Source organism: Scardinius erythrophthalmus (genome assembly GCF_964197995.2).
Source record: "Scardinius erythrophthalmus genome assembly, chromosome: 4".
Lineage (NCBI taxonomy): Eukaryota > Metazoa > Chordata > Actinopteri > Cypriniformes > Leuciscidae > Scardinius > Scardinius erythrophthalmus.
Genome location: NC_138224.1, coordinates 10,921,267 through 10,946,415, shown reverse-complemented (window position 1 = coordinate 10,946,415; position 25,149 = coordinate 10,921,267). Strand labels below are relative to the sequence as shown.

At 36.4% G+C, this 25,149-nt stretch overlaps 1 protein-coding gene across 2 annotated transcripts in view; it reads right to left on the bottom strand.

Moving 5' to 3' along the window:
* nrcama (neuronal cell adhesion molecule a) overlaps nt 1-25,149 on the bottom strand; it is a 50,178-nt gene that overhangs the window by 18,048 nt on the left and 6,981 nt on the right. For both annotated transcript variants that reach the window (XM_081363310.1, XM_081363311.1), the window contains exons 2-4: nt 15,045-15,116; nt 3,131-3,349; nt 693-798 (exon numbers count right to left, since the gene is read on the bottom strand). In XM_081363310.1, coding sequence (XP_081219436.1) covers nt 693-798; nt 3,131-3,227 — 203 coding nt within the window. In that variant the 5' untranslated portion in view covers nt 3,228-3,349; nt 15,045-15,116. The remainder of the gene's footprint in view (nt 1-692; nt 799-3,130; nt 3,350-15,044; nt 15,117-25,149) is intronic.

The window sequence follows — 25,149 nt, the reverse complement described above, 5'->3', positions numbered from 1 at the left end:
TTATTTATAACAACATTAATCGTTCCTCACTTGTCAATCAAAGTTGTTTGCGTAAAGGAACAGTTCACCCAAAAAGTTTCCACCCTCACACACCCGTTCAGATCTTTATTATTATTTTCTTTTTTACGTGAAACATAAAAGGAGATATTCAGCTGAATGTCCAAGCTGCCTTTTTCCATACAAAAAAACTTGATAGTGATTTACATTGTCAAGCTCCAGGAAAAAAGGATAAATAAAGCATTATAAAAGAGGTCTAATGACCTTTGTGCAATATTTCAAGTTTCCTAAAGCCATAAGATAGCTTTGTGTGCAAAAGAGTCCAAAATTTAAGCTGTTATTCACTGATAATTGCAAATAAACCAGTTATATTTCAGTCTGTTCTTCGCATTAAGCTACTGTATGACTTCAAAAGACTTGTATTTTAGCACACAAAAGTCACTGAAAGATAATTTTATGATGCTTGTGTGTCCTTTAAGGTGTTTGGCAGTGTAAATCATCATCCGCTTTTGGTTGTATGGAAAAGAGCAGCTTGGACTTTCAGCCTAATACTTCCTGATGACAAAATATATACACCATTTAAAGACCTGCACAATGTTTAAAGAAGAGTTTAGTAGGTGTTAAGCATCAGGCATCAGTCCACAGCAGCGGAATCTGCAGTAGCGGTAACCATGGTGATTCAAAGTGACACCCACCTGGGATGAGGCTTTCCTTTCGCTTCACAGTAGATAATGATGTTCTCCCGAGGGTCGATGATGTAATCCTTGGGGGACTGATGAGTTATTGTGGGAGGCTGAGGCACTGAAGCACAGAAACCAGTGTGAAGACGAGCATCTCTATTTCCCACACACACAACACACACACACCTTGACGCAAACCAGCACAGATGCACCACCTTTGCAGAAACTGATTCTGCAAGAAAATATCTAAAAATATAAATGTGCCCAGCTTTAGTTTATCAATGTAACAGAACCCAGAGAGACAAACAACCAAAGAGCATGCAGCATGCAACACAAACTCTCATGAAAGTTCTTGTTGGCATGGCAGATCATAGCTATAATTTACATATAGCTTTATAGTTGGATTATTTAATGTTTAATAAAAAATACAAGTTAGTATGCATATCAAAATCATAAACACTTCAAGCAGAAGAAAGCAAAAGACATTTACAGTAGATCTAATTCACAACAAATTTCACAGCAAATGTGCCCAGACTTACATCCCTCCAGAACTTTAGCTTTTTTGTCCAAATGAATCAGGAAATACATAAGCAGAGAGTAAAAGAGTTCAAATTAGTGTAAGAGAAGAAGAGAGAAGAGAAATGCAAACAAAATGATGTTCCCTCAGAGAAACTTCCGGAGGTGTGTTGGGCACCCATTACCCATCATGCAACGTTCATGCCATTTCATTCTCCTAATGCAGTTCGGATGGAAGCTGATTGTTTGTCGATGATTCAGTGGCTTTACCACCCTGATAAGAGTGGTTCATGCATTAAAGACTCCAAAAAGATTGAAAAATGAGGAACGTTCTGTACTGAACAATATGATGGAGTTGAATTCTGTAACGATAAACTACTTCATCATTAAAAAGATGCTTCACTCTTTACCTATGCAATCTTTTGTAACATTATACATGTCTTTATTGTCACTTTTGATCAATTTAATGCATCTTTGCTGAAAAAAAAGTGAAAAAATCGTACTGACCCCAAACTTTTGAACGGCAATGTATCTTATGCATTCATGTAGTTGATATCAAAGCAACAGTGATAGAAATAGAAAGATGGAGGGAGAAAGAGTGACCAATGCTCTCTAAAAGTCCTTGTATATTCTACTTACACAGTAGTGATGCTGACTGTACACACTGTCAGTATGTTAACGTGAAATGCATCTCTAGAGAACAGCAGCTGAGAAAAGAGAAACACTGCGAGGACTCACAGTGACACACTCGACTGCATTTCCATAATGAGGGGTATTTTACTGTTTTTTAGTGTGCTTGAATGAATCTGGATTGAAAATCTTTAAAGGGGTCAAGACATGGATTTATTTATTATTATTTTAATATGTTCCTTGAGGTTCACTTATAATTTTAAAGTTTTTGGCACACAAAAACAAATGTATATGCAAAAAAAAAAAAAGAAAAAGATTTCATTCTGACCCTCTGTCTGGAGTTTTTAATGGTCAGCTCTTAATGGCTTGTCAGTAGACAGCCACTGTTCTGATTGGCTAACGTCACTGCATAGGAAACAGTATCAATGCCAGTATCAAAGTGTTTTGAAAATATTATGCATATAAAACCATAATTTACAGACAAATCTTTATGAAATCGCATTTCGTCATGCAGCGGCTATCAGATCCAACAAAGCTAACCGCTTCATCTATCAAAAAAAGTTTATTTGCGAACTCTCCAACATTACACTGTACCTCGTTTATACAACAAAATGCTCCGAACAAACATACGATCTGGGAGGCCATTAAAATAAACCATCCACTTGTTTCTGATGTTGCGATCCTTCTGAAGTCTGTTTAAACTGGACATGTTTAGCAAACGTTCTTTCACTCTTCCATTTGTCCTGTTGTCGCCAGTTCGAAGTGCATGGAGCATGTCAGAAACTGAATACTGTATCCAGTGTTGACAGCATCAGTGATTATAATGAGTTTGATTTGTTTTTGAAGTGACGCAATGCTTACATACAGTGTAGGCAAATGTCAGCTGTTAAGCAACTGAATGCAAATGGGCGTGGTCTATGATTCCATGATGTATAACTATTCGTCAATGTCTTGCTCTGGAGGCAGTCATATGCAAATGCATTTGCCCAAATGACATCACAAATCTCACCATATTCAAACGAGCTGTTTTTGGAGCTATTCTTTGTTTATAATGAGGAGGACGTTTCAAGCTATGAAACTTGCAGGATCTCCTTTAATTTTATTTCTAATCTTGTCTAAAAATGTCTAAAAAGATCCATGACAGAAGATCTTCATGTCAGTCGCACATCTCGACTTAGTGAACTCATTTTAAAATAGGTTAGGCAGCTTTTTTGTGCACTGCTGTCAAATTAAATCTATATTAGTTGGAATTATTACATTTTATTACATCACATCAGATTCAATTTTGGTCACTGCGCAATACTCACGATCTAGAGGCACTTCTAATCCAGTGGTCATGTGACCCAGCAGCAGCAGTAGCATAACAGCTCCTTCACAGAGCATGCAACTCCTCTTCCTATCCATGGCAAGGGTGCGTTACATGAAAATCCTTCCCCTCCAGGTCAAAGCAACTGGGCCTTGTGATTCGCACTCAATGTGACCATTCAAACATACAGTATAGGGGCATCCAAGACTAGCCAGCGACTCTGAAAGAGAAAATAGATATAAAAACAATGACCTAAAAGCACAAACAGATGGCAAGATCTTTATTAGGGAATCCGTGCTGGAGACGGACAGCTCGCGTGGGCTTTGATCGTCCTGACATACACAGAGACATGTGAGGGCACTCAGCTGGAAGAGACTGGGACGCTGTGATGGCAGCACACCCTCAGCACTGGCATATGGATGTCAATACACATGGCTGAAGCACAAAATTACACAGCCTGCTGTCTGGTTCCTCAGAGGTGGGTAAAGAGACCCCCCCAAAAAAAGGACAAATACCTTTCCTGCTCCAGAAATCCTTTTGTTTTATCGTTCTGCTTTCTGCATGCACTGAATAGAAATTTATGAAGCACATTGTTTCAGATGGTACAGAAGTACAATTCTCTTTAGAAAACCAAACAAAACCAAAAATAAAAAAATAAATGTGTGGATAGGAAAATAAAAATGTACATTTACAATCAATTGATTGAGACACTTACTAGCTATAACATCAATGATGTGTTTCCCAACCTTTTAATGTGGCATAAACATGTGTACACACATGTAAAACGCATCATGATTATGGTGGAAGAGTGACTGTGATGTTTTTGCGATATAAACCCAAGTAAAAAGTTTTCAGTGAGGAAGGAGGAGTATAATGTGTCAGAGAAGTGAACTAGCATTAGTTGATCCTGCCGGTAGGTAGAGAGAGTGCTATCTGAGTGATTCTGCTGTGTAGCAGGCTGTGTCAGGGAAATGGGCTCTGCTTTGCATAATTCATGAGCTCAGAAACCTTGATGGAGTCACACAGCAAAAGAGAGAGAGAGAGAGAGAGAGAGAGAGAGAGAGAGAGAGAGAGAGAGAGAGAGAGAGAGAGAGAGAGAGAGAGAGAGAGAGAGAGAGAGAGAGAGAGAGAGAGAGAGAGAGAGAGAGAGAGAGAGAGAGAGAGAGAGAGAGAGAGAGAGAGAGAGATGACGCATGATTCTGTAGAGCAAACAATTTATCTCAAGGTGAAGGTTTAAGACATTCAAGACAGAGGCAGGTTCTCCTGGATATCACATGCACCATGAACATCATTTGTGCCGGAATCTATCTATCTATATCACATTTTTTCTGTGATTCAGGACTGGTTACCTAGATACACTTGTGGTGATAAATTTACAATAGAGGCCAGTTGCTTGGACACGGATTCAAATATGGTTTAAAAATGAAATGCTCTTCAGGTTAAGACAAGTCTTTAGGAGACCCTGATTTAACAGTCTCATTTAGGCTAGTGACATTAAAAAATATATATATATATAGATAGGAAAATACAAAATATTAACTTTATTAATTTATAGTAATTCATGATCTAAAAGGTCTACAAAAACTCTTTAAGATGCCATATGAGAAATCTAATTTTATTTACAAATCTATTGTTATTTATTGTTATCAAGTGTGATGGGTCATGACCCAAAACAAAACAAAAAAAGTGTGGATAGGAAATTATTTAAAAATGCAACCAGTGCTCACTGAATACAGTCAAAAAAAAAAAAAAATGACAGAAGTGAATAAAGAAACTCAAAGGCCTTTAGCACTTTTTTGGCTGAAGAAAAAGGCAAGACTCCTTAGATTTAGCACATTTTCAGTATTTCAGACAATGTGCACAGCATGTCTGATGGCTGCTATGGTGACAGTATGTGCTCAAGCGCCCTTTGGAAAAACCTGAACCGGTCAATTGCAGTGGAGAGAGTGACAGTGACAATGTCTTAAATGGAAACTGTCAATCACATTTCCTGTTGCCACGCAATCAACTTGACCTTTAGCTATTCTCAAACATAAGAATCGGTGAAAAAAAACTAGTAAGCAATGTCATCTGTGCCTTTAAAATGAGAGTATTATACCGTTTATACCAGGTATTAAGATCCGTTTTGGTTGATAGGATCACAAATAGTAGGCCACACCGAACACAGTCAGTGCATGTTAGAAATCAGAAATAGTGAGAAAACATTGTGCTTGGTACGTTTTTCATCTTCAAAACAAACTTGAGTCTTCAGCCGACAAAGTTTAAATCGCGTCTGGCTAGTGCGCTACCCATAATGTTTTTGTGGTTGCTCAAATGCATTCGACCACATTAGCGTTTATACTATGAAAGCAATCCGATCATTTTCGATTACTTCTGAAAGCGGTCGAAAGTGGACAAGCTCAACTCAGACCAATATGATTAGTGAGACTTCATGAAAAGTGAAAGGGTGAAGTTATTCAACATCGCAGACCCCGTTTACACCTGTATTTTGCGTCGTCCACTTGTGATTTGATCGACCAAATGCATCTTCATACCAACTGTAAACAGGGCCATAGAGACAAAGTCTAGATTCATGTCTGTGTTGTCATATGGTAGAGATGTGCAGTCATGTTTAGTCTGTCTGAATTACAAATTTGCATAGCACAAACAACATTGTTTCTAATCATTAAATGTTCAACACTTTTTCTCTGGCAATAATTCATGATTTATGTATGAATGAATTAGCCAACAGATGTTCCCGAATTCAGGCTATTAACATTCTGGTCAAATTAACTGAATCAAGACAAACTAATGAAAAATTCCCTTACATCTCTTCATTTTTACATATATTTTCCTTATAGCTCTCAGATTTTTTTTAAAGATTGGAAAATTTCATGAGATAGACTGCAGCATATTAACAGTTTTTAATTGTTTTAAATGGTGGCTTGTAGCCCTGGCCCTTTGGCATAAGTATACTTTAAAATAGCTCAAAGGGATGCTTTGGGTAACATTGGGTCTCACAAAACAGAAACAAAAAAACTGATTTAGATACTGTGCTGACTCATTCATCTTATGACAGAATCAATAGAGATGGAGGAGAGATACAGCACAGGAAATCTGATCTAATCACTCTCTGATTGGCTGGATGAAGCACTAAAGGCACATGAATCTGTCCTAAATGATGGATCTCAATCTAGGGCAGCAGGGCTTCTGAGGCCCCTTTTCTGGATCAACTTGGCTAATGGCTTCTTTATTGGATGAAGACCACCCTGGATGGGCAAAAAAGATAAACAAACTAAAGGGAATATGTGTCATAAGCCAGAGTCAATCTTTTTATCAACAATTTTCCATAAATGTCTAAATAAATATCTAAATGTTTTATATTTAGAGCCATTCACATAACTTGAGTTATTATCTATGAGTCATTATGCAAATTCACTTTCAGCAAGAGAAATTTTGCCACAGGCTTTTCCAAAACCAGTCTATTTTAGTATTCATCTCAGCATAATCCCAGCATAAATTAAGAAGAATATATGCAAATGAATGTCATCATTTACATATGAAAGGCCTTCTACTGTAAAAAAGTGAACAGAGACCATACCGTACAGTCAAAAGGACTTCATTCATACGGGTTTGTTTTGACCACATCCTACTGCTGCCTTTTGTGGGTTTGGCTCACTTGTTGTTTGTGTTGACAAGTGGTTATTCTCTTTCACGAGGAGGGAGATCAGAAGTCATTGTTGTCAAACTGCCTTTTTCGTATTTGAGTTTGTTTCTAGCTATTTAAACCACCTTTTAAACAAACCTTTGGTCCGTTACCATACCAAAGTTAATAATGTTTGCTTTTGAAATGTCTAGTACGAAGTCAGAATACTGTAATTACATGAGTCCCTTTAATGAAACTTTCATCTATCCCGTGTACAAGGCCACAGAAGTGTGAGAACCATCGACAGAATGTCCATCTTATGTTGGGGAGGGTCTTTCAGACTGTGTGTACTGAGAAGGGCTGGCTATTACCATGAGAATGAGACACAAAATAAACTGAGACCAAAATGATTAGTGAAACTTATTCAACATTGCAGACATACTGCACATCTTATCGCCCAACCCACATAAATACCATAAACCCCCTCAAATTTATATATATTTTTAACAATAATATTATTTTATGACGCCCAAAAAGCCTAAAGAAGCACTTTAGAAGACAAAATTTCAATTTGTCAGATTAATTATTTCTTTAACTTTAGAAATATAAAAACTGGATGGACTGACGTAAACACTTAAAGTCAATGGTTCATCAAAGCAAAACAAAACAACTAAACAAAGCAAAGCAAAAAAAATGAAAAAAGAGAAAATACTATATAATATATATTGATAGCTTTCTTACAATAGTCACTTGAGTCTATTCAGTTTATCAAATTAATAATTCCTCTTTACTTGTAAACCATTTCGGTAATGTGTTGGGTGGTTGGGTCGCAACTTGAAGTGTAACTCTGCCGATTTTCAACCCTCTTTGTATTGGTACAATGTCGGTAGTATATGTAAATGAACAATGTTTACTCGTTACCTGAACTGAGAAATTCACGTTTATTGGTCAACGAAAGTCGTGTAGCTTGTTTCCGTGAAAACTACAAATTACACTTCCGCATTTTTGTATCCCCGCCCACAGACAGTCGGATTGACAGAGGGTTAAATAACAAAACCGTTATTGTAAGAGTAGGTTTATCATTGTACATTGTATTGTACTTTGTCTACTCTTTAAACAGCATTATTGTAAACATGAAGACTATGGCAAAAGCTTTCTTACCTGTACACGATTTTGCTTCATGCTGAACTGACAGAACGGCAGTTTCTTTCAGTTTTCCCCCTCAGTTTGACCTAAAACACGGTGTTCGTAGTCATCCACTTTGAAATGTTAAAACAGAGGTTTTTCAGATTTTTCATTGCAGCGTTCTCTCCATATTTACGATTCTTTGCATCATTTAGCCTCTGCCTACAACACGCTGGATCCTTCAATGGAAGCCGAAAGTAGTTCACTCCCGCTAAACATTTACTTTATGAATTCTTGCAACCGGAAACAAAACACGTTGACAATATTATGACTAAAAGTTTCTTAAGAAGTATTTCCTACTAAAGCAAGGCAGTATTTGACTCTGGTCAAGCGTATCCATAGCAAACTGGCGGGGGTGGCCTTGGACGGCAACATGCCCAGTGCATTATGGGTGTTGAAGTTTTCCTACAGCCTTTTTTTTTTTACAGCCTAAATGTTTTTGACTTTCTACTGCATAGGCAGCCAAGTTTTTTTGAAAGCCCATTTTGCCAGTGGTGAAGTACCCCTTTAAAACTTTTCAGAACTCAAAACAGAAACCTCAACTATCATATTAAGTTGACCTCAGGAAAAACATAAAATTGTATAATGTTTTTTCAAATCACCCTTTTAAAAGCAATTTAATTGGCAAGGTTAAGTACTGTATTTGTAAGCTCTCTCTTTTCATAGTTCACAGCCATCCGGAGAATGCACTCTCAGAAAGAGTACATGGGAAACTTATTTCCTCTGATAGTACAAGTTCTTCTCAACAGCTCCTTCATTCTGAAGAAGACCTGAGTCAAGAGACCGAACCGGACTGCTAATTTAACGATCACTCCGTGTCCACGGCAACACACTTATTACACACACATGCCTATTAAAAGACACACAAAACGCAGCCAAACCCATCCATCTTTTTAATGTAAATCCAAGGAGAGGACACTACTGAGAGAAGCCCTCTCAACAGCTCTCCTCTGTCATTGGAGACTGAAAAGAATGAACCGCTCTTTACTTTAGCACAGGATGCCTTCAGGCCAAACGAGAGGGGACATGATTAAATGTCTCTTTTCACACCAAAGTCTGAAGCCCTTAAAGAGGGAATTAGATAAAACAGTAGAAAAACAGAAGATACAGCAGCTTTATGCTAAAATCTTTTGCCAGTTTGTTTACCAGCTCATGTGTGTCCTCTAGACAATAATGCTGTTTTGTTTTGCATTTTAATTCATAAAATACCTCTGGGCCAATCAAATCCCTGTTTACTCAAACAGTTTATGGAAAACATTGCTTTGACTTACAGTATTTGCAAGAGCACAAACGAAGAGGAATCAATGAGTCAAGAAAATTGATTGTCTGAAGAAACTGAGCTGGTTTCACAGCATGCATTTCATTTCAGATGTTAACACTGTATGGCTCAACAAACAAATTTGTCTTTTAAAAGTCATAATTATCCGTCAGCCGCACAGTAGGCTATAAGCTCACAAACATTTAACTTTTATTGAACTGCTCCGTTGGCAGTTTGTCTGCCATTACCTTGTTGCTATGTTCAAAAACCAACAAATGACGGTTTCGGAAGCAATACAATGCTAAACCACAGCGCAGCATTGTTTTAGTAGTTCACTGCCAGGGTTTAGCATAGCGTTACTATCTAAATAAATGAGCTAACTTCATTTAACAGTGGTGGTGTGAAGTTATCCACAGCTAAAGGGTCACTTGTTCTTGCAGTGTCAGCAGAACGATAGAGCTTTCTTTCTCTCCTGAGCTTTGGGAAGTTGCTGATTGTCAGCAAGCTCCTGTCTGGCAACTCACGAACTGCATTGTTGCTTTATGCTGTTTATAGTTCAGTTAGGCTGAAAATACAGTGTGACCCAAACCACTCTGAGCAGAACTATTCACTTCAAATATAAAAGAACACACTCTAAAATAACAATGGAAAAACTTGGGAAAATCTATGTAGATCTCAGATGTAAAGGTGCATGGGTTTCACATTGCTTTTAACTCATACTTGTGATGTGTTACAAAGTAAAATATACTTTAAGTCATATTAATCATTTTGCATAACATGTAAACAGTTCTCACATTTTGAAGCAAATTCACTCATAATTGTGATGTTTCAGAGTAAAATAATTAAAATAGCTGATAACAGATTTTGGATTCAGAATAGTAGGATTCACAATGCATTTACAAAACCACATCTACTAACTAGACCAAGGGCCACTTCAATCAAAATCACAGGATTTCATGTGGGAAATATAGTCTAGACTCCAGAGTAATAAATGCTTCCTGTGAGGGCCTGTTTTTCAAGCTTCTCCTACAGGTAAACACAAATCACTTGCATTGTTATCACAAAGCTCAGGATAATGTGGAGCACACAACGTCTAAAATTACCTAACTAGGGTTAAATTACCCGCCTAGGTTGCAAAAAAAACAAAACAAAAAAAACCCTCTCTATAATGTTAAAAAGAATGTCAGACTAAAATATACTGAAGACAGAGTACTTCTTTGTCAGTCCTTCAGAAACTACTACAAAGCATTATTTAATAAGTAGCCGGGAATGTCCAGAAATGACTCAATGGTTCCTGAACGCTGTGAGTCATAACCTCAGTATACTGACTTCATTTCTGCAGTGCTTTTCCCTGAGCACATGTGTAACAGGGGGACGTTATGTTTTATTCAACACTGATTGTAAAGGAGATTTCAAATGTCCCACAATCTGTTGATCAGACTATATAATCTGCCTCAGTGCTGTTCTCTTGTATAAAATCTATTCTATCTTTCCATCAGTGATGAAACACTGAGATGGTGGGTCGAGCATTTCATAAAAGACCTCTTCTAAGAGAGGCCACAATACTGTAAACCAGACTTATTTGTATTCTGGAAAAACACAATGAGTGTGAGGGGCATCTCAATGACCAGACATGATGACTCTAGACAGATGACAGAGGTCAAAGCGGTGAAAGAAGCGTTTCTATAGTTCCAGCATGGTCTGAATGTGAATTATTGTTGCTATGGTGGTTCATATTTAGAACTTAATTTTATAAAATTAATATACTTTAAAAATAAGTTACCAAAATAGTATATTTTCTGTCTTCGTTTAAAATACATCACACCCAGGGGTGCACATAACTGGTACGCATGCGTGGTAAAAATAAACAATGTGCAGCAGAAAATGCGGAGGGAAGCGCTTTTGAGCACCAACATTTTTGGGGACAGGGACACGTTTACTTACTAAAGTAGGATTTTTCTACATCTCTGGTAAGATAGCATTCATGATGATAAGTGTGTTCATAATTAGGGGTGCAGCGGATCGCGTTTGCACTTGAACGGACACATACACACAAAAATATGTCAAAATACCAGTCTCTGCAAGAATTCTCTCTGTTATGTCATAAGTGAAAAGTTGAGAATTGAAAATGATCAGTATATTTGTTTGTATAATAGTAAATATTATATAAATTTACTATTCTATTTGAGAATACAGGAGGAAAGGAAAGAGAACAAATATGCAATTTAGTATGAACAAGTATGAATTTAAAAATATGTTACCAATATAGAACCAATTCTAAACTTTATTTTTGAATAATACATTTATTATTAAAATTCATCCTTTATTTCATTCATTCATTCATTCATTCATTCATTCATTCATTCATTCATTCATTCACTATTCTATTTCTACGCTATGTTCTATGATATCTCTTTTCACAGTTTATTTTAGAGAATACAGGAGGAAAGGATGAGTTGGCACACTGCTCTCTCTGTTCCATCTGTTCGGCGCTCAGATAAACTGTGGTCATCTGTCCACATGCTGTATGTGGGTGAACAGGAGCTTTTATAGTATGTGCCGATATCACTGCCATTACACAGTTCAAAATGTGCTATGATGTAATACTCGTCATGTCATCTAATCGTTTATATATATATATATATATATATATATATATATATATATATATATATATATATATATATATATATATATATATATATATATATATATATATATATATATATATATGGCCAGATATATATTATCAACTGGCCGGAATTTTGAGATTGCAATAGACGTGAAGGACTATAATGCGATAAGAGATCATTCAAGTACTGGGGAACTAAACCATTTAGTGCTTTGTAAGTAATCAGCAATATTTTAAAATGTATATGATGTTTAATAGGGAGCCAATGCAGTGTTGACAGAACCGGGATAATATGGTCCTACTTCCTGGTTCTGGTAATAACTCTAGCTGCTTGTTTTGGACCAGCTGTAGTTTGTTTATTAAGCGTGCAGGGCAACCACCCATAATAGCATTAGCCTTGATGTCATGAACGCATGAACTAGTTGTTCCGCATTTGTCATTGAGAGCATATGACGTCATTTAGATATATTTTTAAGATGGAAAAATACGGTTTTACAGACTTTTACGTGACTTTCAAATGAAAGATTGGTATCAAACACACAGGTTCCTAACTGACGACAAAGACTTGACAGAGCAGCCATCAAGTGTTAGACAGTAGTCTAGGTTATTACATGAGGAAGTTTTTTGTCCAATAATTAGAATCTCTGTTTTTTCAGAATTAAGTAGTAAGAAATTAATTCTGTAGTAAGAAATTAGTAACAGAGCAGCCATCAAGTGTTAGACAGTAGTCTAGGTTATTACATGAGGAAGTTTTTTGTCCAATAATTAGAATCTCTGTTTTTTCAGAATTAAGTAGTAAGAAATTACTAGTCATCAAGTTTTTTTTAACAGCTATGCATTTCGTTAATTTTGTGAATTGGTAAGTTTCGTCAGGGCGTGAAGAAATATAGAGCTGAGTATCATCAGCATTACAGTGAAAACTAATGCCATGTTTCCTAATGATATCTCCCAAGGGTAGCGTGTACAGAGTGAACAGCAACGGTCCAAGTACTGAGCCTTGTGGTACGCCATACTGAACTTTTGATCAATAAGACATCTCTTCATTTACTGCTACAAACTGATAACGGTCAGATAAGTATGATTTAAACCATGCTAATGCACTATCCTCCTTTAGGTAGTTATTTACTGAAAATCTGACTTGCTAGCCATGGTCACCATTCACTTTAATGGAAAAGAGCAGCATGCACATTCTGCTTTTGTGTTCCAATGAATAAAGTATTATAAGTCATTCAGTTTCACATGACTTGAGGGTGCGTAAATGACAGAATTTTCATTTTTGGTGAGTCAGACTGAAGAATCACCATGCAAATATATCATAAAATGTGTCTCAGTCCATACATACAAACAAACAAACAAACAAACAAAAAAATGCTGACAGCATTATACATCATAAAAACAACTGCCCAGCAGCATCATGCTCATGCACATGGCACGAGATCACTGTCTATTTCTATCTGCTCTTTTCTACAAAACACAGCTGAGCTCTAGAGAACACGTCTGTATATCCGCTCTAACGGGGCCAGACGCTCCCAGTAATGTCTAAGCACAGCAGGGATCATCATTAGGGAAAGATCACGTTCAAGTTCATTCATTTCCAGAAAAAACACAGTTTTAATCATAGTATCAGTGTCTGGAGCATGTAAAATGCTCCATGTATTCAACCAATCGCATGCAACTCCTTTGAACCACTATCAACTGCATTCCTAGCAAGAAGTCAAGCAGTGTGTGTTTTTAATACATTAGTCATGGCAGGAATATGAAGGATTCTGGATAATTTCAACAGAACTCGATCAAAATATGGCATGTCAAAGTTTGCAATTTACACTGAGGTAAAGATGAGTTCATATTTGATCTACAGATTTGTAATTATTTATTCTACAGATTCATCATGTTTCACTGAATTTAATCAGATTAGATTATATAAGGCTTAACTGATCCATTGGCTTTTTTGGCGGAAGTGTCTCACATTGTTGCCTAACACTGCTGACAGCCAGGTTTGTGCCCTCAGAGGCCAAATCGAACACTTTGGATGACAGAGCAGCAAATGCAGCTTCAGCACATTAATAGATCAGCACTTTCAAGTTTTTCCCTACAATGTGTACTATGTGTTTTTGTGTACTTCACACGTTTAGCTACTACCTTGCATCTTAATATTTATTATTTTGGTTTCAGATCCCTAAAAATGAATGTTGAAAATAGTTCACACACACACACACACACACACACACACACACACACACACACACACACACACACACACACACACACACACACACACACACACACACACACACACACACACACACACACACAAAATGTTGCCCCAAACTGAATCCATTTGATTTACTTTCTTCTGTGGAATGCAGATTACAACGAACTGGCACTGACACAAAATGACCCATAAACACCATAACAATATGATTAAAAGTAATCTATGACTGTTAAAACAGAGGAACAGATCGAAATTTATGTTGACTTGGCATCCATGCTAGCTTTGGCAAGAAGTGATGCCTGATTCATAAACAAATAGTTATTTTCAGATCTTTTCAATCAACTGATCCAGCTCAAATGCTCGTCTGAATGATTTGTTCAAGAATGATTTGTTCCTTAGTTGAAAAAAACTAATGATTTAGTTACAGTGGTTCAAGTTATCATACAGTATTAACTCAGAAGTTCACTTTTATGATACATATATGATTATTTTGGGTCCTTTTGAAGTTTTTAAAGAACCACTGCCCATTCTTGTTATTGAGGGAAAACTGTGGCCAACACATTCTTTATAACTTCTCATTTTGTGAATCAACATGATGACCGAATGTTCATTTTTGGGTGAACTATCCCTTTAAATCATTTATTTACAAAATCTGTTTTAGTGTAGAATAAAAAAATGGCCAAAGGTCAAGAACCCAACTGCACAAACAACAGAGTATGAGAGAGATCACACACATTTCACAGCTTTCAACATGGTAAAAATCTGTCAGCACACAGCAGCATAATCGGTCAAAATATGCTAATTTCTTTTTCTTTCAGTAACAGTTTTTAGTTGGTGAAGAGAGGAAGGATACATGTCATGAATCCAATTCTTAATCATTCTTTTTCATCTTTTTTCTTTTCATGTCTCTACTCTGTTCCTCTCTGTCTGGAAACAGCCGCTGAATTACAAACAGTACATCAAAAAGTCAGTGAAAAATTAAATCCAGTGAGCCACATCTTACCCGTTTAGACTGTATGAAAGAGTGGATCCTCTCGTTCCGACCAGACGACAGCAGCTCAGAATGGTGTGGACACTGTAAAAAACAAAACAAAAAGAACTCTGATATGGCAAAGAAAATGACTGAGGAACGTGTCAAACGACTGAGGGACATTAAGACTAAAGGACAAAAGACTTGCTGGATCACAGATGCACCAAAAAGTGAATAAAAAACACACACACAAAATGTGTTATTTTTTCATGCCCCACTGGGATTTCTAAACATTATTGCTTCTGTGCAAACACAAAGCCATGCTGTAGATCAGCAGAAAGACTGACAGAGAGACCTGCTTTCATCGACACCCCCCTTAGCACCTCTACATCACACGTGCTGGTTCATAGTCGTGCATACATTAGAGTTCTCCCTCGAGACGCACGCATTCATTCCACATTACCAGAAACACGGCCGCTGACACAGCTTCCCCCCCTCCATCTTTTGATGGGAGACGGACCACAAAGACGCTGTGAGGGAGAGCTGCGTCGCTTTACTGCATTGTTTTCTCCAATTTAAAGCAAACTGAGGAAACCTCCAGCCTCTGAAGCTGTCACACACAGCTGCTGTCTCACAGAGACCAGAAAGAGAGAGACTGTGAGAGAGAGAGAGAGGAGAGAGAGAGAGAGAGAGAGAGAGAGAGAGAGAGAGAGAGAGAGAGAGAGAGAGAGAGAGAGAGAGAGAGAACAACAAAAAATTCACACTAACTACCTCCCACCTCTCAGAGCTGACCTGAGGTGTTGTCATGGAGACGGGCCGCATGCCGGCACGATAGGGAGAGAGAGAGAGAGAGAGAGAGAGAGAGAGAGAGAGAGAGAGAGATGGAAGGGGTTCTGAGAGAATACAATATCTATCTAATGGTGAGAGACAGATATAAAAATGTATCATGATTATCTGCATTATCAAAAACCTAGATCTATCTATCTATCTATCTATCTATCTATCTATCTATCTATCTATCTATCTATCTATCTATCTATCTATCTATCTATCTATCTATCTATCTATCTATCTATCTATCATCTTTTCTTTTTTCATCCATCCACCTATTTCTTGATTCAAATCCATTTCTTTTTATCCACGTTTCAATTTATCCATTTCCCAAATTCCCATCCATTAATTTATCCATCAATCCATTTATCCATCCAACCATTTATCAAGCATCCATTCCTCTTTTCATCCATACATCTATTCATTCATCCATCTACCATCCATAAATATCCAATTCTTAATTTATCCATCCATCCATCTGTTTCTTTTTTCATCCATCCATTTATATTGTTCCTCCATTCATCCATTCGTTCAACCATTTATCCATCCATTTCTTTTTTCTTCCATCCATCCATCCATCCATCCATCCATCCATCCATCCATCCATCCATCCATCCATCCATCCATCCATCCATCCATCCATCCAATTTAACCATTTATCCATCCATTTTTTCATCAATTGATCCACTTGTTCAAACATTATACATCCATTCATCCACACATTTAAATATTTTGTATACTGATAGTTATCTATCTATCTATCTATCTATCTATCTATCTATCTATCTATCTATCTATCTATCTATCTATCTATCTATCTATCTATCTATCTATCTATCTATCTATCTATCTATCTATCTATCTATCTATCTATCTATCTATAATTACAATATTAAACATACCACAGACAGGTGCCTCCCATCAGCTTTTAGTTGTACACCTACTGACATCAGCACACACAATGACTTCAGAATACACAAATCAGGAGCACACACAGACAAATCTGACTGGTTTTCACAGGAAAGGTGATACCAGGTGTGTACTGTGCAATGCACAAAATGCTGTTTGTTCTAATGACTATAGTCACAGAACCTGAGTCAAAGAGGTGAAAGGAAATCGCTCACCCTGAAGGTATAACTTTGACCCACAGGGTGTGAGAAAATACCCTAGTGAAAACTATAAAAACACACAATCAAATCACTGAAAACAAACCAAACAACAAACTAGAAAAGGTTTATTCTGGGTAAAAAAACAGCCAGACCTTGATACTGCAGCGAGTCAACAGCAGTCCTTTCCTGGTAACGGTGTGTATCAAGTGTGTATCTCTCAAACCATTCTCTGTGGCTCGTGTAGCATGTGTGTGGCCGGTGAACGCTCTGACATCTGCCTCACACACACACACACACACGGCTGCTCGACTCTCCCTGGCATCCACCCCCATGTGCCTGCCTCCTAACTCGGTGAGATTAACACACCCCTTTGTCACCTTACAAAGGGGGTTAAAGCATTTCCTGGAGCAAACCGAAAGCATCCGTAGGGACTGAGGGATGGAGAGGGGGGAAAAAGAGAGGCAGAGACAGAAAGATATGGAGAAAAAGATGTATAGTGCAGGTAAAGTGATATATGTACATTCAAAGAGGTCTCAATACACGTCAGGCTCATTTGGCAGGTCTGTTTGTTCTGTCAAGTGTTTGCTTGAACGTTTCCTTTAAAAAGAACATAATCGCAGATGTGCTGAAGATCCCAATTAACCCCTAATGGTGTGAAATGACTGTCAAATACAAAAGCTGTGCAGAGCTTCAACACTTAACCAACAAAAGCCTCGATCACTGACTGTGGAGCCTGTGGGGAAAGATTCAGCACTGATTTCAGATCAGCTTTTCTTAACTAACAGAAAAAACAATCTCAATACTGGGATAAGATAAACACATTTAGACTTTATTGTCAACCATAAAAGTCACATTACAAATGCAGAGCTCAATGGCAACCAAGACATTCATCCTAATATAGCTAGACATGATTTTACAGCCCTCTGAGCACATGAAACAGTCTTCAATGTTGACATAATGACAAATATAATGGTCATTTTAAAGGTTCAGGCCATCGGTTTACATTAAGTCAACATGATTCTCATTCGCAACCCATACTTCTCCGTAATTTGACATATTTTCAAGCAACAGAAGAGAAAGAGCAAAATTGTATGGAGGGGCTTTATTTTACCCATCAGGAATTGATTGTACTAATTAAATTAGTAGCAGTAAACCTTGCTGCGATGGTCAAATATCTCTTTGGACCAAAAAAATAAAATAGACACCATATTTTAGGGTTAGCAAATGAAGATTTTCTGAAAATAAAATGAACAATGCCTACAGATAACATATCATCAATAAGAGTAAATCGCAGTAATGATGAAAAGCAACCACAGTAATAAGATTTTAAAAAATATATTATAATAATAATTATAATAAACAATTCTGCCAGCAAGGAATATAGTTCATTAGACTAACTGTAGGCTGATAGTGGTTGCCAAGCAACATAGCAACTCAAATCAACTGATATGCAGTCACAAGTGTGTGCATGTCTGTGTAGGCAATTAAATAAAGTGCATTCAATTCGATAACTGCATACAATATAGAAAAAAGTTTATATTAAACTGAATTAATGTATTTTAAAAAATCAATGGCCCTTAAAAGGTTTAAAAAATGTAAACTGAAGTGGCAAATACCAGATAATACATACCTGTAACTCTCTGTGTTGTATATTTTTTTCTACCATTAACAAATTATATCACAGTAACCTTAAAGTAAGCTATCCTATCCAATAATGAAAGGTCCATATTGCCATACTGTAGCTTTTAGAGTATCATATGAGTGAGGACATGTAGATACAGTCTAGAATAAATATGAACAGAGAGAAAAGCTCTGATTACTTTCCCCAGCTCTCAGCTTTAATTTACCCTGTCTGAGTGTTAACATCAGTCAGACTGGGGTCCCTCACACACACACACGGCCGAATAGACTGAGTGCTAGAGAGCTGCACAAAAGGGCATGGAGAGGCCTTTTCACACAGCAGATTTAGCACACACCAGCTGGGCTTTCAACACAGAGACGAGTCGCCACTGAACTCTGTCATTTCCACTTCAGCTCTGAGGACACAGTTATCCACACTAGCGGACAATACACGGACATAATTCCCACCAGACTCCCAACAGGACTAGAAAAGAAAAAAAAGATCTGCTTTTCTTTTTTAGCTTTTTAAGTTCATAATCCACTTGATCTTGTGTAGGGCCATATATTTTATTTTATAATACATTTTATATTTTATATTAAAATTTAAATATATATATATATATATATATATATATATATATATATATATATATATATATATATATATATATATATATATATATATATATATATATATATATATATATATATATATATATATATATACATACATACACAAAAATAGAGTAATTTTTTTTTATTTATTCCTATGATGGCAAAGCTGAGTTTTCAGCACCAATCTTCAGTGTCACATGATCCTTCAGAAATCATTCTAATATGCTGATTTGCTGCTCAGGACATTTATTATTATTATTATTATTATCAAAGTTTAAAACAGTTGTGTACAAAAAAAATCTGGATTCTTTGATGAACAGAAAGTTTATCTGAAATAGAAAGCATTGCCTTGGCATTATGAGGGAGACAGAGAAACAAAAGAGAGATGGAGGAAGTGAACTAGAACTGTTGGCATGATGCCCCCTGGAGAGGGGGGATCCACACAGTGCAATAAGAAAATGTTATTTGATTTTTATGTTAATGATGTGGTTTGAGCAAAGGCCACATGCCAAGAGAGAGATGGGACGGCAGTAGGGTTCCACTCACGGTCGTAAAATCTATTGGAATCATCTATTCTATATGCAACAAAAGCAGTGGTGCAACATTTCATTTTAAAGATAGGCTACAATAATGTCTGAGCAACTAGCATCTTTAAAATGATTTGGGAAGAAATAAAGATTTTTCATATATATACATGTATATATACACACACCCACACAAAATAATTATATTAATTATTAATTATTAATTAATTCTTATTTCTATTTTATATTAATTTACACAAAATAGTATAGAGATTTCACAATGGCTATTTAGCCTATACATTTTTGGCCACAACATTACAATTATTTTAGCACTTTTTCAAGCCAGATGTCTTAATCGCTTATTTGGGTGAATGGTGTATGAAAGCTCTCTCAATTCATTTTTACCCGCTGATGACTTATGTGCCTTCCATTTTATTGATCTGCCTGTTTATATAAAGGCCATAGTTCTCAGTGAGAGTCAATAAAACGGCATTCAGCCCTCTCTGATAAGGTCAGCATGCATTAGCAATATTTTCCAAACAAAGTGCTCATTACCACGCTGGTCTTTATTTGTTCTGTAATCTAGATAACCCTTTATAAAACATGCAATGAACAATGATGGCAGGAATCAGCTCTTATCTCAGAACGGCCACATAACTCAGTCTCTTTTTCAAGCTCCCTTACAAGCCACGCCGATCACACAACATCATCTCCATGGAAACCCACCGCAGCAACGAGGGCCCAGCGATGGCGGGGCAACCACAGCGACCCCGACCCACCAGACATTAAGCCGGCACTCCGGAGAGAAACTAATCTTGTGCAACATACAATGAGCGAGCACGGAAAGAACAAACCAAAGCAAAGAAGCAGACACAGAGGGAGAGTCGGCCGAGAGAAAGCTAATGAGAAACGTATTCTTAGTACGTATTCTTTAAAAGAAAACACGACAAGCTGGTGGTAATAAAAAAAGAGAGCGGGAGGGATGGGGAACTACGGGGCCGTATTTTACTCTGTGAGGAGCTATACATCTGATGGATGAGAGAGGAGAGGGTCAGGAAAGGCTTGTTTGATGGCTATTATTAGGCACACTAGAGGGAACAGATTTCCCCTTAAGCCAGTAACTCAGCTGATTGAGAAATCTCCTCATAGTAACTCCCTGAGGCTCGTGAATCACACCGGACACGCTCGCCCCGTGGGCTGCAGACTGAACAGTAGCAAAGTCAAGAAAAGATGTCAGCCGAGAGAAGAATTTGAACATATCCCTGTTCACTGAGCATCCAAAGTGACATTCTTGATTCGAATTTATTGTTTTTTAGTGAGCCAATAGTAGAAATCATTCAGTGGTCAAAAAAGTGTTTGTAATCACTATGTCCCTTATAAAATAAAATATATAACAAAATTAATAAAATAATTGTATTAATAAAATAAAAATCACCATTTCATTTTAATGGTGTCATTTTAACATTCAACAAGATACATCCCAAGGACGTATTTGAGAAAAGAAAACACTATAAATTTGCCTACACTTTCCAATTGAAAACACATACAGAATGTACTTTCGGAAACCCAATTCACCATATTCCCACCTGATTTCAAACTAAACCAGGCGCAAAACAGATCTTATACATTCCTATCCATCATGAAATAACTCTAAGTACCCCAATTCTGAAAATGTCATTGCATTTGTAATGTTTTAGCTCAGTCCTGCAGCGAAATTCCCAAGAAGAGATTTCTCAACTGACAATAAACATACCTTGACTCCACACTGTGAGAGTGTGGAGGTCCTGAATAATATGATTCACGCAGCAGAACCCCATTATTGCAGTGTCACACATTCACACTGCTACCTGCCAGATAATTTAATAAAATTACAATGTTTCCTAGAACAATGAGTTAAAACTGTGTGCTAAACACAGACAGACAAACACATTAAGGTCACAGCATAAGCACTATCAAAATAAACACCTCCAATTTGAAACAGTCAGCTAGCCTATCTGGCCTCTATCTGACAAAATGACAAAAGCGATTGTCCACAACAGAGCAGCATATTAGAGCCAAATTTGACCTTATTTGTATCCAGTCAGGCTTGAGCAGGCAGAAATGTCATTTCCATGTGCACGTCTGTGAATCTGAAGCCTCTGGCAGCAACAGACACTCAGAGCGCACAAGCAAAATTATTCTTGATTCCCATAATACAAAGTGGTTTTATTAAACCATGAGTGACCTGCATTTAAATTCACGTTTGTCATGTGGACAGTGTTATAAATCAAGTGCAGTGCAGCACATTGAGGAGCAGCTCTGACATGCCTTCACACTGATTTCATGGACACAGATGCATAAGCCAGATAAATATGCAATTTTCCTTCTAACTATGAATATTGGATTATCTTAATCTTTTTAAGTGGTTAAAAAAAATGGAAATGCATACTGAAAACAACACGGTGTATGATAAGGGAAAAAAAAAAACGCTAAATAAAACTTTTCATGTCTCCATATTTAGGGAAACTAGGAAAGTCTGTTTTTTCTAATGAGAAAAGTAATTGTGACTTTATTTACCGCAACTGCAACATTATGTCAATTGTGACTTTATTTCTCATAACTGTACCTATATACATAATTATATATATTACCAGTCAAAAGTTTGGAAACGTTACTATTTTTAATGTTTTTGAAAGAAGTCTCTTATGCTCATCAAGCCTGCAGTAAAAAAAATAAAAATAAAAATAAAAAACAGTAATATTATGAAATATTATTACAATTTAAAATAATGGTTCTCTTTTTTAATATACTTTAAAATGTAATTTATTTTTGTGATGCAAAGCTGAATTTTCATCAGCAAGTACTCCAGTCTTTGGTGTCTTATGATCCTTCAGAAATCATTCTAATATGCTGATTTATGATCAATGTTGGAAACAGTTGTGCTGCTTAATATTTTTTTTTTATAACCTGAGATACTTTTTTCAGGATTATTTGATGAATAAAAAGTTAAAAATAAATGTATTTATTTAGAATAGAAATCTTTTGTAACAATATACACTACCGTTCAAAAGTTTGGGAACAATAACTATTTTTTTTTTAAGAAATTAGTACTTTAATTCAACAAGGATGCGTTAAATTTAATTTATATTGTTAGAAATGTTTTTATTTTGAATAAATGCTGTTTTTATGAATAAATACTGTTAACGTTTTACTCATCAATGAATCCTGAAAAAAGTATTCCAAAAAAATATATTAAGCAGCACAACTGTTTCCATCATAACTGAGTATCAAATCATCATATTAGAATGATTTCTGAAGGATCATAAGACACCAAAGACTAGAGTACTTGCTGATGAAAATTCAGCTTTGCATCACAAAAATAAATTACATTTTAAAAAATATTAAAAAAGAGAACCATTATTTTAAATTGTAATAATATTTCATAATATTAAGTTTTTTTTTTTTTTTGAACTGCAGGCTTGATGAGCATAAGAGACTTCTTTCAAAAACATTAAAAATAGAAATGTTTCCAAACTTTTGACTAGTATATATATATATATATATATATATATATATATATATATATATATATATATATATTATTCTGAGGCCAAAACAGACTTCCATAAAAATAAAGTGAGAATTAGGCCTAAATGTTACAAAAACCTAAAAGTGAATGAAAATGGTAACAAAATTAATACTTTAGCACTTACCCTCTCTAGGGACAGAAATTACATCAAACTAATGCTTTACAGTATTCCAACGGAAGACAAGAATTGTCTTACTTTTAAAAAAAAAAGTGAATAAACAAACAGTAGACTGTTGACTTCTGCTCTGACGCTCTAGAGCCCTTGAAGGTCGTATGCATACCAGATTACAGGCTTGGCGTGTAAAGTAGGAAGTGAAGTGCTATTCAAACTGAAAGCAAGACCAAGCCAAAGATTCAATTCAGGAACTTCAGAGTTGCCTAGAATTAGTCTGCCTATTCATTCTGTACCTGACTAATGAATTAAAAAGATTAGTAGACTGTAGCTACTAGCTGCCAGACAAAATTAGTAGTCTAAACTGTGATAAATTATTAAATGTTTATGCCACTGGCGTTAAACTGCCCTATTATCATCCAGAGTCACCAACATGGCCAGAGGTCTCATTGTGGCTTTTTTATCACTCTTTCTCCCTTTAGGCTATACCTTAATAGCCTAATAAAAAAATAAAAAAATAAAAAAAACCTAATCTGAGCTCGGTGCAAATTATACCTATATGATATGCCCTTCAAGCTATGAAACTGGCTCCATTTATGAACAGAAAAACAGCTATGCAGACAAACTACTTTAATGTTAACATAAAACAGCATTCACAACCTATTGTGACATAAGTGTATCTAAGTGAAAGAGAATATTTAATGAGGGGAAAAGGGCAGACTTGGTTTGACCTGTTGGGAATGTAATGGTTCATGAAAAGTGTAAATTTATACCAAAATGGAGCCAAACCTGAATGCAACTTTTTAATATCAATCAAGATTTGCTGTTCTAGCTGTTAACTTAAATGATAGCCGATATTACATTATACTGTATTAAATACTTGGAATACTGGTTACACTGTCCTGCACTTTGCTATTTTTCTGTATTGATTTGTGATGATCAAATCTGAGCATTATTCTAATCCTGAAGTCAGTCTGTCTATATTGCCGATCTACTGCCTATAACACAACCACGGAATGTTATATGCTCTAAATCAATCCCTAAGTCCCAAGTAAATCCGTACCAAGTATAAAAAGTCTTGTACATAAGCACAATGCATCAAGTTACTATGGAGCCCCTAAAGGGACATGGTGGTGGGAAAAATATTTCAATGCTTCTGCGTTCTCCTGCAAAAACGTTTGTGTTTCCCGGAGAAACTCAAAAGGTTTGCAAGCGAACCCAAAGTTTCTTGGGGAACGCAAAACATTTGCGGGAGAACTCAGAAGCATTGACTCCTTAAGTTAATAAACACAACATTTTGGAAGGATTCATAAAGATTTGTATGCTTCAAATGTTCCTCACAAACATATTTGAGCTCTAATACTGTCAGACCAAAAACATAAAAGCCAAAGAAATGTTACAGTCTGAAGTCAAGTGAGAAATTTTGTCATACTGTACGTAGGAGGGCCCACATGCACGATATTTATAACTCATAAATCATATGTCAGGAGTGACACTGTTATTCAATATAACTGTACTGCATTGATCGCCCGCACAGCGGCGAGTTCAGTCAATTCAAGCCTCTCTTTCTCCCAGCAAGCCTCCAGTCTTTCACCGCTCTATTCAAACGTTCATTCTGTTCTTCAGTCAGACTGAACACCCGCCAGACCCTGTCAATTAATTTGGGGACATAAAACAAAAAGCAGTTCAGTATAGTTTCAGTACAGAAGCCTTGTTTTTAAAAGCAGCGTTTCTGTTTCTCAGTATTTAACAATGTACA